This window comes from Ammospiza nelsoni, chromosome 2 (genome assembly GCF_027579445.1).
Source record: "Ammospiza nelsoni isolate bAmmNel1 chromosome 2, bAmmNel1.pri, whole genome shotgun sequence".
Taxonomy (NCBI): Eukaryota; Metazoa; Chordata; class Aves; order Passeriformes; family Passerellidae; genus Ammospiza; species Ammospiza nelsoni.
The window spans coordinates 116,741,758-116,754,990 of record NC_080634.1 but is presented as its reverse complement, the minus strand read 5'-3'; the positions used below and the strand labels follow the sequence as shown (position 1 = coordinate 116,754,990).

Sequence of the window (13,233 nt, the reverse complement as noted above, 5' to 3'; positions counted from 1 at the left end):
TAAACACTGGTAAGCACTCCCGGGAGGTGGAGTTACTGTCCCTGGAGGCGTTTGAGGAAAGGCTTTGAGAGGCGTTTAAGGGTGTGGCACTCAGCGCTCCGGTCGGGTTGACGAGGTGATGTTAGGGCAAAGGTTGGACTTGATGATCTCAGAGGTCTTCTCCACCCTAATTGATTCTGTGACTCTGTGATGTTCCCCAGTGCTGCCACAGCCTGATCCATCCCTGCCCTTGTCCTTGGATGGGCACCTTGGTTTTACATGCAAAAGATTTACCTGAAAAGTTTTACACCTGAGCTCTTGCAAAGCCTTACCTGCAGCCCTGCCCCATCTCCTCCAGCTGCAGATGATCCCCTGGATGCTCCCTGGGCCTGGCCCAGCCCCTCACCCTGTCCAGGGCTGCTGGTGGACCCCAGCACCCCCAGCTGGGGTGACAGTGACCACTGGCAGCAGCATGGCTGGCACAGGCACTCCTGCTCTCTGCCACCCTGCCTGGGCATTTCAACAGTGGGGTGTGCTCCAGCCTCATACACCTGTGCCATTGTAACAGAGGACATGCATTCCAGACACATCACACTCACCTGTGTCACTGTAACAGGGGACATCTGTGCCAGGCACCATTACACTCACCTGTGTCATTATAACGGGGGGAATTGGGACCATGACAGTCACTGTGACAGGGGAAATTGGCACCATGGCTCTCACCTGTGTCAGTGTGACAGGGGATACCTATTCCAGACACAATCACACTCAACTGTGTCATTATAACAGGGGACACCTGTTCCAGGCACCATGGCTCTCACCTGTGTCACTGTAACAGGAGAAATTGGCACGATTGCATTCACCTGTGTCACTGTGACAGGGGACACCTGTTCCAAGCACTATCACACCTGTGTCACTGTGACAGGGGAAATTGGCACCATGGCTCTCAAGTGTCACTGTGACAGGGGACAGCCATCCCAGGGACTATGGCTCTCACCTGTGTCACTGTGACAGGGGAAATTGGCACCATCACACTCACCTGTGTCACTGTGATGGAAGACACCCATTCCAGACACCATGGGCGTCACCTGTGTCCCTGTAACAGGGGACAACTGTCCCGGGCACCATGGCTCTCACCTGTGTCACTGTAACAGAGGACACCTGTCCCAGGTACCATGGCTCTCACCTGTGTCACTGTAATGGGAAATTGGCATCATGGCTCTCACCAGTGTCCCTGTGACAGGACCACCTGTCCCAGGCCGTCCCTGTCTCGTGCCGGTTGCCCCCCTGGCCGCCCCGAGCCCTGTCCCCGGCCGTGCCCGTGTCCGGTCCCAGCTGTCCCACGGTGCTCCGTGTGTCTCCATGCGGGGCTGGATCCGTGTGTCACCGTGCGGGGTTGGCTCTGTGTGTCACCGTGCGGAGCTCTCTCTGTGTGTCACCATGGAGTGGTGGCTCCGTGTGTCACCGTGTGTCACCATGCGGGGTTGTTGGCTCCGTGTGTCACCGTGCGGGGCTCAGTTGTCTCCGTGTGTCACCATGCAGAGCCAGCTCCGTGTGTCACCGTGCGGGGTTCACTCCGTGTGTCACCCTGCGGGGTTGTTGGCTCCGTGTTGTCACCGTGCAGAGCCAGCTCCGTGTGTCACCCTGCGGGGTCCGCTCCGTGTGTCACCCTGCGGGGCTGAGTTCACTGCGTGTGTCACCATGCAGAATTGTTGGCTCCATGTGTCACCGTGCAGAGCCAGCTCCGTGTGTCACCGTGCAGGGTCCCCTCCGTGTGTCACCATGCGGGGCTGGCTCTGTGTGTCACCGTGCGGGACTCAGTTCGCTCCATGTCACCGTGCAGAGCCAGCTCCGTGTGTCACCGTGCAGGGCTGGCTCCGTGTGTCACCGTGCAGAGCCAGCTCCGTGTGTCACCGTGCGGGGCTGGCTCCGTGTGTCACCGTGCGTGTCACTTCCTCCGGGCCGGTTAAACATTGACAGGCACAGGGCGGGGGAAGGCAGAGGCCATCCCTGCGTGTCACAGTGCCAGGCACGGCCTGCGGCTGGGGCACAGCTCGGAGCGGCCTCCCTTCCCTCGCAGACAGCGTCCCCAGCACCCGAGGGACGTTCCTGGGGACACAGGTGCGGGCAGGCCCGGGACCCTCCCCTGGATCCCCTCAGGCCCCTGTGGGCAGCGGGAGCCGGAGCTGCCGTCAGAGGGGAGCGGTGACAGAGCTCAGCACCAGGGATATGATCCAGGTAAAGCCCTGGATTTGCTTCCCGGATGGAAGATAATTTAACCCTTTTAGCCCCTTTCCCTGCTCCTGCCTCAGCATGGAGCTGCCCTGGGTGGCAGGAGGGGTTTGTGGCTTTGTCTGCTGTTCTGCTTCCTGGCATTTGGGGTTGGTGTCTGTCGTGGGGTGCCCAAAGCGCTGAGCCCCTCTCTGGGTCCAGCTGCCATTCCTGGAGGGAATGATTATTGTTGTTATCCCCTGCCTGTGTCATGGATGAGGAGGGAGCAGGCTCAGAGCAACCTGAGTCACCCATGCGCCGGCAGAGGAGGGGAAAAGCAGCCCAAAACAAACCCAGGCATTTAATTCATCCTCGGCCAAAATATCCTGTTTCATCTGGAGATCAGATTGTATTTCCCAGCCCTTTGAAAGTCCATTTTGAAACCAAGTAAAACAAAATATTATAGATCCCTCCCTTTCCTGCCTTGCTTTACTTCACCCCAAGCTGTTGACTGATTTTTGTCCTGGATTTGGCACAATGCTCTTGCCAGTTTATTCCTCACCATGTAAAACTTTGCCCAGCTCAGATTGCTTTGGATTTGTCAGGGGGGGTATGAAGGCTGCTGTTCTGGTTGGAAATCCTGCTTGGTGTCACAGCTTCCTGGAAAAGGACCCAGCCCTGTGTTTTGGATTTGTTCCCTGGTGCTTTACTCGGGCTGTTTCCCTTGGTGTGACAGATGATACCAGCTCCTGTAATCCTGACTGCTTTGTGTGTGACAGCCAAGAGCTGTGACAGTGACAGAGCGCAGAGAAATCCCTGCAGGCCCTGCACAGTGACCCTCCCTCCCCACCTGCCTGCTGGGGACTCCTCCACACAGAAAATATGGAGATAAAAATACCCCAAAACCTTTTAAAACACACCAGGAAAACCTGAACAAACAGGTGAAGAAATCAGCCCACAGGCTTGGCTGAAAATGTTGATTAAGTTGACAGGGAACCTTGAAGGTTCCCAGGGTAAACTGAAAGCTTGAAAAACGGGAAAATGTGGATGAAAATGGGAAAATGTGGATGGAAATGAAAGCTGAGCCTGCCAGATTCCATCCAGGAACGGAGCTCTGGTACCTCCTGGTGCTGAAGAACCCAGGGTGTCCTTATGGTGACACTGAATTGTCATGCCCTGCACAGAGCTGCCACAAAGAGCACCCCAGCAGTCAGAAACACTTTTCCTGACAAGAAATTTGGTCTGGCCACAAAACCACATCCCCTGGCCCGGGTTCCTTTCACAAAGGCAAGCTTCAGTGGCCCAGATGAGGAATTTGTAAACCAAGCGCAGTCAAAACCTCTCCCACATATTTTGAGGGGGAGGAGGAGAATATCTGACAAGTGAATCACAAACACTGAAAAAGCAGAAAATATGGGAGTCAGGTGGTGTCTCACACCCAGAATCTGTGCATTATTTCTGACCACAGTGGAGAGCTGCAGGTGGTTTATTGTGGGGTATATAGGAGGTACTCTCAGGTTCTGAGGAATAACTCTGGGGATCTTTTTTTTGCATTCTCAGCCTTTCTGAGGGCTCAGTCTGGGCAGCTGGGGGGAGATTTGATGTTTCTCATCCCCACAAGTGCAGCAGCTCAGAGAATTATTTTTCCTAATTGTTCAAGGGTAACTTCAATGATGCAGCTGGAGCTGCCCTGGCCCTGTCAGTGCTGAAGCAGGAGGGGCTGAGGAATGGGAGATCTGCAGGAGGAGGTTTCTCTGCTGAAAACAAGTTCCTCTGTGTCTTTAAAAACAGTTATTTGAAGAAAGATTCTGCTCTGCTTCCAAACCCTCCCTCATTTAATCTTTTCCCCTTGTTGGTGGAACAGGTCACACAAAGTCACCCTTGTCACAGGACCCAAACTCATTCCTGAGTTTCTCCAGGAGTTCTGTCCTTCAGCTCTGTCCTCTCAAGCATGCAGTGACCACTGGTGGCTTCCTGCCTCGGGGACCAGGAGAGAATGCTCCAATGGAGAGTTTCCAGAAATGCATTTTGCTCCCCCTCATCCTGACTGCCTCGCTGCCAGGTAGGACCCGTTCATAACCTGTGAGATGAACCAGCAGGGATAAAATGTGGGCTCTCATTTCAGGGTGGTGGAAATGGCCTTGGGGATGAGCTCAGGCTGATTATTTCAACTGTTTGAAAGGAGATGTTTGTATTTCAAGCCTGAACAACCTAAAGTGTGCTTGAGTGTGAAGGACTGAGCAGAATGTGGGGTGGGGAGGAGGTGGGAGGGCTGCCCTCTTTCAGTTTACTTGTTTTTCTGTTCCTCCTGTTTGGGACTGCTTTTGCATCTGTAGAAAACTCAGCATCAGCAGCTGGTTTTTACTTCCAGAAGTAAATGCAAATTATCACATTGCTGTTTTACCACCAATTCACATTTCACAAGTCTCAAAGTCAATTCAGATTAACTGTGTCTTGGTGGCAAAGCTTTAGAGGAAAAGTGAATATTAAGTGACTAGTTGGGTAATGGAGACAAGGCTGATTTTTTTTTTTTTTAATTACAGTCTAGCTGGAGTTTTAAGAGGCTCTGACAGGAATGAGCTGCAGTGGGATGAGGGGAAAGGTGTTGTCATGGATTGATAGTGAAAGGAAACACAATGCAGGGATAAACATGGAGTGTTCTGAGCACGGAGCTGCACAGGGATGTGTGACATTCAACAAGCTCTTAAACAACCTGGTGAAGAGGAGGGAGCTGTGAGGTGGCAGACTCTGCAAGCAGTGCAGAATTACTTAGGGCAGCCAAATCCAAAAAGGGACCAGGAAGATTTGCCAGAAAATGTCACGATGTCAGATCTGTAAGTAAGAAAGGCAGAAAAAGCATCTAATGCAAAGCATCTCTTAAATGCAGTGTCTAGTGGGGAAAATAATAGATGTCTTGGAAAGAGAGTAAATTGCTGAAAAAGAGAGAAAATTTCACCATTTAATGTCTTCAGCAAGGGCAGGTAAAATGAAACCTGGCATGATGTAAATCCACAGAAAGGTTTCATCTCAGATATTGCTGTTTTGTTAACCCTTCCATCACAAACAGGACTGAGAAAGCTACTAAGTGTGATGGAGCTGTTCTAAGGCAGAGAATAAAGAATCATTGGAGGGTTTGGGTTGGAAAAGACCTTAAAAATCTTCCAGTTCCAGCCTCCCTGGTTGGGCAGGGACATTTTTCACCAGAGCAGCTTCCTCAGTGCTCCATCAGCCCTGAACGCTTCCAGGATGGGGCATCCAAAGCCCCTCTTGCCCAGGAGGGAAGAATGAGGAGGCTTCATTAGACTGGCATATCTTTTTCCTGCTTGTAAAGAAGAATAAATGGTAAAAATGTATTAAAAAGATGAATTTTATGGAAGTGAATGGTGAAATGATTATCCACAATTTCTCGTAACAAAAAGAATTTGAGGTAACCACTAAAAGTATCAGATTTAAGGCTAATCAAAGACTGTTCTTTTCTCAGAGCATGTCATTAAATAGTAAAGCTCATGGTCACTGGCTGTGAGGGGTATCAAATTATAAACAGGCTGAAAAAACCTAGAAACAAATATCATAAAGGGTAGATCCATAGGTGCAGAAGTGTCACCATCACATTTTCTGAAAAATCCCTTCACCAGGATTTCTCCTCCTGGGAAGCTGAGAAACCTCAGAGGAAAAGGAAAACAATAATTATCTGATTTGCTTCTCCTGTGTTTTGCTGCTTTGGAATATGGTTTGGAGATTTTTTTTATCCAACCTGTGAATTGTTTTGACTTAATGACCAATCACAGTCAGGCTGTATTGGGACTCTGGGGAGAAAGTCAGGAGTTTTTAATTAGGATCTTGTTAAGCCTTCTGTCTGTATCCTTTATCTATTCTTTAGTATGATTATAATATAATATAATATAATATAATATAATATAATATAATATAATATAATATAATATCCTCCTAAGAACATGGAGTCAGATTCATCATTTCCTTCCCATGATGAGGACCCCAGAGAATACCACAAAAAAAGCAATTTTTGGCTCAGGAAATCCCAGGATGTCTATTTTTTTGAGCACTGGGAAGTTCTACCAGGGATTTCTGTCAAACATTGAGTGAGAGGAGAGAGCAAGACAAGCCTGGGGGCTGTGGAGAGGTTTGTGTGCAGGTGGGAGGAAATAACAAGTTGCTGAGCATCAGGAGTCTGGTATTACTTGACAGAAACATCCTGTAAGCATTTAAAAATTCTTGTTAACACAAGTGAACGAGCCAGTGCCTCGCTGCAGGCTCTGACAAGCTCTAACCTACTTCGGTTTTCAAAAAGCTCAGCTGCAGGGCTCTTGGGTTTTGAGACAAACTCGAGCTGCTTAATTAATTTATTTATTTATTTAGTTATCTATTTATTGTTGTTTATTTATTTATTTATTTATTTATTTGTTGTTGTGTGTTTAGCAGCTGATAGCAGAGCTGTGGCTGGAGCAGTGGTGAGGAAGGGGAGGTAGGAGGCAAGGTGGGGTGAGCGGGAGAATGAAGAAAAAGTGAAGAGAAAAAGGAATTTCAAAGAGACTGGGAAGGAAAAAACAAAAAAGATGTAGAAATTCAAACAGAAAGGCAGATATTGGATACAAAAAAGTGAAGGATGAAAAGCAGTGTTTGTGGATGGGCAATATGGGTAGAGAGGGGGAGATTATTTTGAAATACGATAATGAGGCTGAAAAAAAAAGAGGAATCATTATGGCAAAAGGATAAGCTCATCCTGTCCTTCCCTGTGCTGCATCCAAATAGGTCACTCACAAAAGAGGAAAGGCAGAGCCAGCAGAGGACAGGAGGCAAGGAAGAGGAGGTAGCCAGGTCTCAATGCTCCTGTTGTTGAAAATCCAGTGTGGAAGAGAGGTCCTTTGGGGTTCATTCAAGTGTGGAATAAAATCATTGCTGATGATGGGCAAGGGTGGCTCTATGGCAAATGAGCTTCCCTCAGTGCAGGCACCATCCTGCACAAGGTGCATTTTCATTTCTTCACCACCTGCAGTGGTGTCACAGGGAATTTGTGTGGCAGAGGAGGGAAAACCCCAGCTCGCAGAGGAGTTGGTTTGTGTTGCTGGGAGGCGCCTGGGACACCAGAAACACCATAAACGCTTCATTTAAGCAAATTTTCACCCCCGCTGACTGCTCTGCAGACATTGAGTGATGTGCCTCAGAGAAGGTGTCCTCCCTCAGCCCAGGGGTGATCAGGGAGCCAGCCCAGCATTTCCCTGCTCTCTGCCTGGGTGGGATCTCTCCCTGCTGCTGTGGGGGGGAGCAGATGCTAAAGCAGCTGTTAAGAGCTGAACACGTAATTCCTGTAAAGTGCAATGAGAATCTAGCCCTTAATTTGTTTAAAAGCAACCATCTGCAAGGTATTTTTGAAGCGGGATGCAAATGAAAGCAGCACTAACATTTTTCCCCCCAGTGCATGAGGCAAGGTCCAGCACTGGCTGGAGGCATTGGTGGCTGGGTTTAGGTCCCTTTTGTGCCATGAATGTCCTCTGTGACCTCCCACAGGTGACTTTGTCACTGTTTGTGCACGGCTTGGACAATGGAACACGCTGTTGGTTCAGGACTCCACGTGCAGAACAAACAATAAAAGCAAGGAGATAAAGAGGCAGAGGAGAAATCACCAGAACCATTCAGGCCACAGGTGGAGAAAGCTGATGGAACTCCTTCATGGGCTGGGAGCTAAATGCAGGAGAGGTGATGTCCCAATCCTCAGCCCTTCTGCCTCCCCAGGGATCCCCATGCAGGGCTCAGGGACCTTTCCCCATGGGGCAGCAATCAGGGAAATGTCATTTATTGCTCCAGCAGACATGGCTGGTGGAAGGAGATGTAGATCCTTCCTTACCTATGGACTGATAAAAAATAATTATCACAGATAAATGATTAACTCATACCTACCTGCCTATACTGCCCTGAAGAAAGCAAAAGCAACACAGCCAATTATTTTTGGAGCCAATGATCACTGATTATTCCTGTTTAAGGATAAATTTAAAAGATTAATTAACAGCAAGCATTGTCCTGAAAGTTGAACCATTTATTCAGAGCCCTGGCAGACCACAGCTCCTTGAAAAAGCAGAGTGTTTGCACAGGCATGGAAATAAATTCCAAGTGCACAGAGAACAGTTTGCATTAAGAGGGGCAGAGTGGGTAAGTTTTAATTTGAACAGAAATATGATTTACTTAATCTTATCTGGCTTTATTAATTATCAGTAGGTAAAGTTTGCTTTTCATTTAATGTTTTGTTGCTCACACAACAGATATACTCAGCAGACTGAGGGGAATGGCAGAGGTAACATAATCCAGGAAGGTGGAAAATTCTTGTGGAGGTTTTTGTAAACATGACAGAACTCAGAGTCAGCCATACACAGAGCCAGGGAGAGCGAGGTTTGCAAAATCCTGCAAAACAAAGAAGTCTGAAAATGCCTGCAGCAGGTGGGAGGAAAGAGAGGAGCTATTTATATTAAAGAACAATCCCTGGCACCAGCCTGGTTGGATGTACAGGGCTTAAATGTGGGCTGGGTGTGGTGTTTGTGAGGGTCCCCAGGACGAGGTAAGAGATGAGAATCTGACTCCATGTTCTCAGAAGGCTGATATATTATATTATATTATATTATATTATATTATATTATATTATATTATATTATATTATATTATATTATATTATATTATATTATATTATATTATATTATATTATATTATATTATATTATATTATATTATATTATATTATATTATGTCATATCATGTCATATCATGTCATATCATGTCATATCATGTCATATCATGTCATATCATGTCATATCATGTCATATCATGTCATATCATGTCATATCATGTCATATCATGTCATATCATGTCATATCATGTCATATCATGTCATATCATGTCATATCATGTCATATCATGTCATATCATGTCATATCATGTCATATCATGTCATATCATGTCATATCATGTCATATCATGTCATATCATGTCATATCATGTCATATCATGTCATATCATGTCATATCATGTCATATCATGTCATATCATGTCATATCATGTCATATCATGTCATATCATGTCATATCATGTCATATCATGTCATATCATGTCATATCATGTCATATCATGTCATATCATGTCATATCATGTCATATCATGTCATATCATGTCATATCATGTCATATCATGTCATATCATGTCATATCATGTCATATCATGTCATATCATGTCATATCATATCATATCATATCATATTATATTATATCATATCATATTATATTATATCATATTATATAATATATTATATATTATAAATATAGTATATATTTTATCATATATATAATATTTTATAATAAAATATAATTTATATTATATAAAATATGTTATATCATAATATATATTCTATAATAAAATATAATTTATATTATATAAAATTTATGATGTTTTATATAAAATATATTTTAAAATATAATTATATTTATATATAAATATAAAAGGATATGATATGATATTAATACTATAATAAAACTATACTAAAGAAAGAGAAAGGATACATCCAAAGGCTTAACAAAAATGAATAATAAAATCTTGTGACTGACTCCTCAGAGTCTGACGCAGGTGATGGTGATTGGTCATTAATTAAAAACAATTCACATGTTTGGATAAACAATCTCCCGACCACATTCCAGAGCAGTAAAACATGGAGAAGCTGAGGCTTTTCATCTTCCCAGGAGAAGAAATCCTGGCAAAGGGATTTTTCAGAAAATATCACAGTGACAGCTGGGAACTGCAGAAGGCTCTGGGCAATGGAGCAATGAGGTTCCAGACCCCAGTCCTGGGAGCAGCTCACTGAGGCACTGGTTGCAATGTCCTCACTGAGTCTGGGCTCTGGTTGTATTTAAATAAACTCCAAACACCCCTGTTGTGTGAAAAATACAGTGTGTCCTTCTCACATCAGCTGCTGACTGAAAGGAATTTTTTTTTCTATAATTTATAGCTAATCCATTAATGAACAAACTACCTAAAAACCAACCTGGTGTGAACAAAACCCTTAAAAATTACTTCATTGCCCTGAATACTCTTAGCAAGGGAGTGACGACCATTTCAGGCTTCCTTTCTCCTGGAACATAACTGAGCACTTATTCTCAGGCCAAATTGGCTGGCATGGGGTTTTAATTAGGCTGCCATGGGCTGCAGTGTCTAATTGCTGTCATGGTGCAGGGCTCAGCTGGAAGCACTGGGGCACCACAGCAGGAATATTCCCTTGGGGAGCAGATCCCCCTGGCAGGAGGGAAATGTCCATGCTTGGACTCAAAATATTCCTGTGCAACTGGGGGAGTTGGCAATGGGAGGCTCTGGGTCTGTGAGGAGGAAAGGAAAACAAAGTGACTTTGTTGGGAGCTTTCAGCTCTGAAAAAATATTGGCCAAAATTCACACTGCCTTTCAAGGAGTTAAAACTAATGAGTTCAAGCACACCTTGGATAACAGAAAGCCTTTAGGAAGGCTTTAGAAGAAATACATGACAATGTGTGTGATGAATGATTGAGGAACAGGGGAAAGAGCACTGATGGGGCTGCAAAAAATCAGTGGCAAGATATGGAAAAGGGACTGGTTACACACTCCTTTAATTATTTCAAGTCTAGGCAATTCATGTATTTTCCTACTTAAAATGGGATTTTTCTGTCGGTAAAATAGTAGTCAGTGAATTATTGAAGAGAAACAGGTGATTTTGGAGTGGGAAAAGGAGAGACAAAATAATTAAAGGCATTTTTAAAGAAAAGCACTTAATCTAAAAATCTGAAAGAATAGATTGCACACCTCCATCTCTGAACTAGTTAAGATGTTTTACCCTATCCAACCACCTCTGCTGGTGTTGTAAATGTATTTATGGACTGATTTTGGCTCCCTCACAGGTCTGGGCTTTTGTTACTCCATCACAAAAGGCCCTGAGAACGCCACGGTGCTGGCTGGCTCTGAGGCCAGGTTCAACTGCACGGTGTCTGCAGGATGGAAAGTCATCATCTGGCTCTTCCAGGGCAGCCCTGTGCTCACTGTGCTCAGCTCCCAGGGCTCTGTGGAGACCACAGAACGCTTCACCTCCAGGAACTACAGCACTGGGGATGAGTTCACCTCGGAGCTGATCATCCACAACACCCAGCTGAGTGACTCTGGCAGGATCGAGTGCAGCATCCAGCAGCCCAGTGAGAACAACTTTGCCTTCCTCTCTGTTCAAGGTGTGTATGGCTGATGCCCTGGGAAGGCTGACCTAGAACAGAGCTACAGAATAAAGCAGGGATTTATGAAAATGGATGCACCTTGGGCAGCACAAGAGCCCAGCCAGGGCTGCACCCAGGATGAACCAAAATGGCCCCAAAATGCACGGCCGGGCACGGGCTCTGTCCCTGGGATCAGTTCTGCTCCATTTGCACCTTGCAGTTCATTGTCCCATTCCAGCTTTAGCCCTGCAGTCCCACCCTGCTTGTTTTTCTCTCTCCAGCCCACGGGGTTTGTGCTCCTGGGCTGAGATTTGGGTCATTTGTCCTTGGTGCCCAGCTGGAGCAGGAATTGTTTTGTCTCCCTGCTCTGTGCACAGAGCTCAGCATCCCATAATGGGAACCCAGCCCCACACACTGAAGCAGCACAAAATCTGAAAAACAGAAAAGCTCAAACCTGAAGCATCACAGCCACCAGCAAAAAGCTGTTTTATTGTGCTGCACTTCAGGGAATCCTCTGAAGAATTGCTCAGGTTATCCCTGGGAAGAAGCACAATGCTCCCATTTCCCATCCTTGGCCTCCTGCCCTCCTCATCCTCATTTTACTGATTGGGTTTGAGTCACATGCAGAGTGCCAATAACAGAGGTTTTAACTGCCCCTGTTTTTTCCTGCTCCATCTCTTATTCCTTATCATCCTGCAGCCAGGAAAGCAGGATGTCACCACCAGGCACCATCCATTTGTCAAGGAGGGACTTGGTGCAGTGTTGATCTCATCACCCACCTGTAAACCTCTTCTTATATGACCTGAGCATATTTAAAACTCAGAGAACAACACTGTTATTTCACTGTGTTGTCCTCCAGCTGGATATGTGTCAAGATGTCCAAAAAGTGCAATTTCCTGCTTTTTATTGGAAAGGTACTGAAAGTTGAGACTTGTGCTTTAGCATATTGGGTAATGGGCCAGTGTAGCTGAAATATCTGCATGTTTCCATCATGCATGTGGTGTATCTGTATTAATAATTGTTTTCCACTTCATATCTCAAGGCATAGCTATTTCTGGGTAGCGAGATAAGATTTAAAAACCACCAGCAGGAAAGCAATGCAGCGAAACGTTCTGAAGGAACAAAAACATCTTTTCCCTCCCACAGTTAATGGATCTTTACTCATCAAAAATAGCACCTTAACAGTAAAAGACAACCAAACAATTGAGATTGTTTGTGAAGCCTTAGGATGGGCTCCAGCTCCAGATATTGCCTGGATGACAAATGACTCTTGGGTTGATAAGTCGAGCTATGTCACCCAGCAAAGCCCAGGATCTCATGGCCTCCACAATGCCCTGAGCACCTTAACTCTGACTCCGAGGGACACGGAGGTTTTGACTTGTTTAGCTGACATAGAAGCACTCCCCAGCCCTCAGAATGCATCTGTAACTCTTATTTTTGACAACTCTGCCACGGGTAAGTGAATGTTTGTTGTGCTTTTCCCGGTCCTGTGCTCAGGGCTGTGCGTTTTGTTCTGGTTGGTTTTGCTTTAGAAAGTTGTTTATTTGCCAGTGAAATCCTCTGGGGTGTGGGATTCGGGGCCAGGAGTCACAGCATGATGTACAGGTAGGGTTAAATGAGCTTTTAGCAGTCTAATGAACCATGAAGCCCAAGGTAGGACTGAGCAGGACAAAGCCTCTGACAAATATCTCTGCCTCTGACTCCTGCGGATTCACTGCTAGGAAAACCAGCCTTTGCTCCTTGACCAGGAAAACACCCAAGGAATTTAGATGTTAAATACCCTTGATCAGAGCATGCCAGCCATATTAAATTAATTTCTTAC

At 45.8% G+C, this 13,233-nt stretch overlaps 1 protein-coding gene across 1 annotated transcript in view; it reads left to right on the top strand.

The window, feature by feature from the left end:
- The first annotated feature begins 2,075 nt into the window (after positions 1 to 2,075).
- The window catches only part of IGSF5 (immunoglobulin superfamily member 5), a 31,726-nt gene continuing 20,568 nt past the window's right edge, over positions 2,076 to 13,233 (top strand). Inside the window, exons 1-4 of the mRNA XM_059465900.1 lie at positions 2,076 to 2,217; positions 4,055 to 4,252; positions 11,109 to 11,429; positions 12,558 to 12,866. Of these exons, the coding sequence (XP_059321883.1) occupies positions 4,195 to 4,252; positions 11,109 to 11,429; positions 12,558 to 12,866 (688 nt within the window). The 5' untranslated portion in view covers positions 2,076 to 2,217; positions 4,055 to 4,194. The remainder of the gene's footprint in view (positions 2,218 to 4,054; positions 4,253 to 11,108; positions 11,430 to 12,557; positions 12,867 to 13,233) is intronic.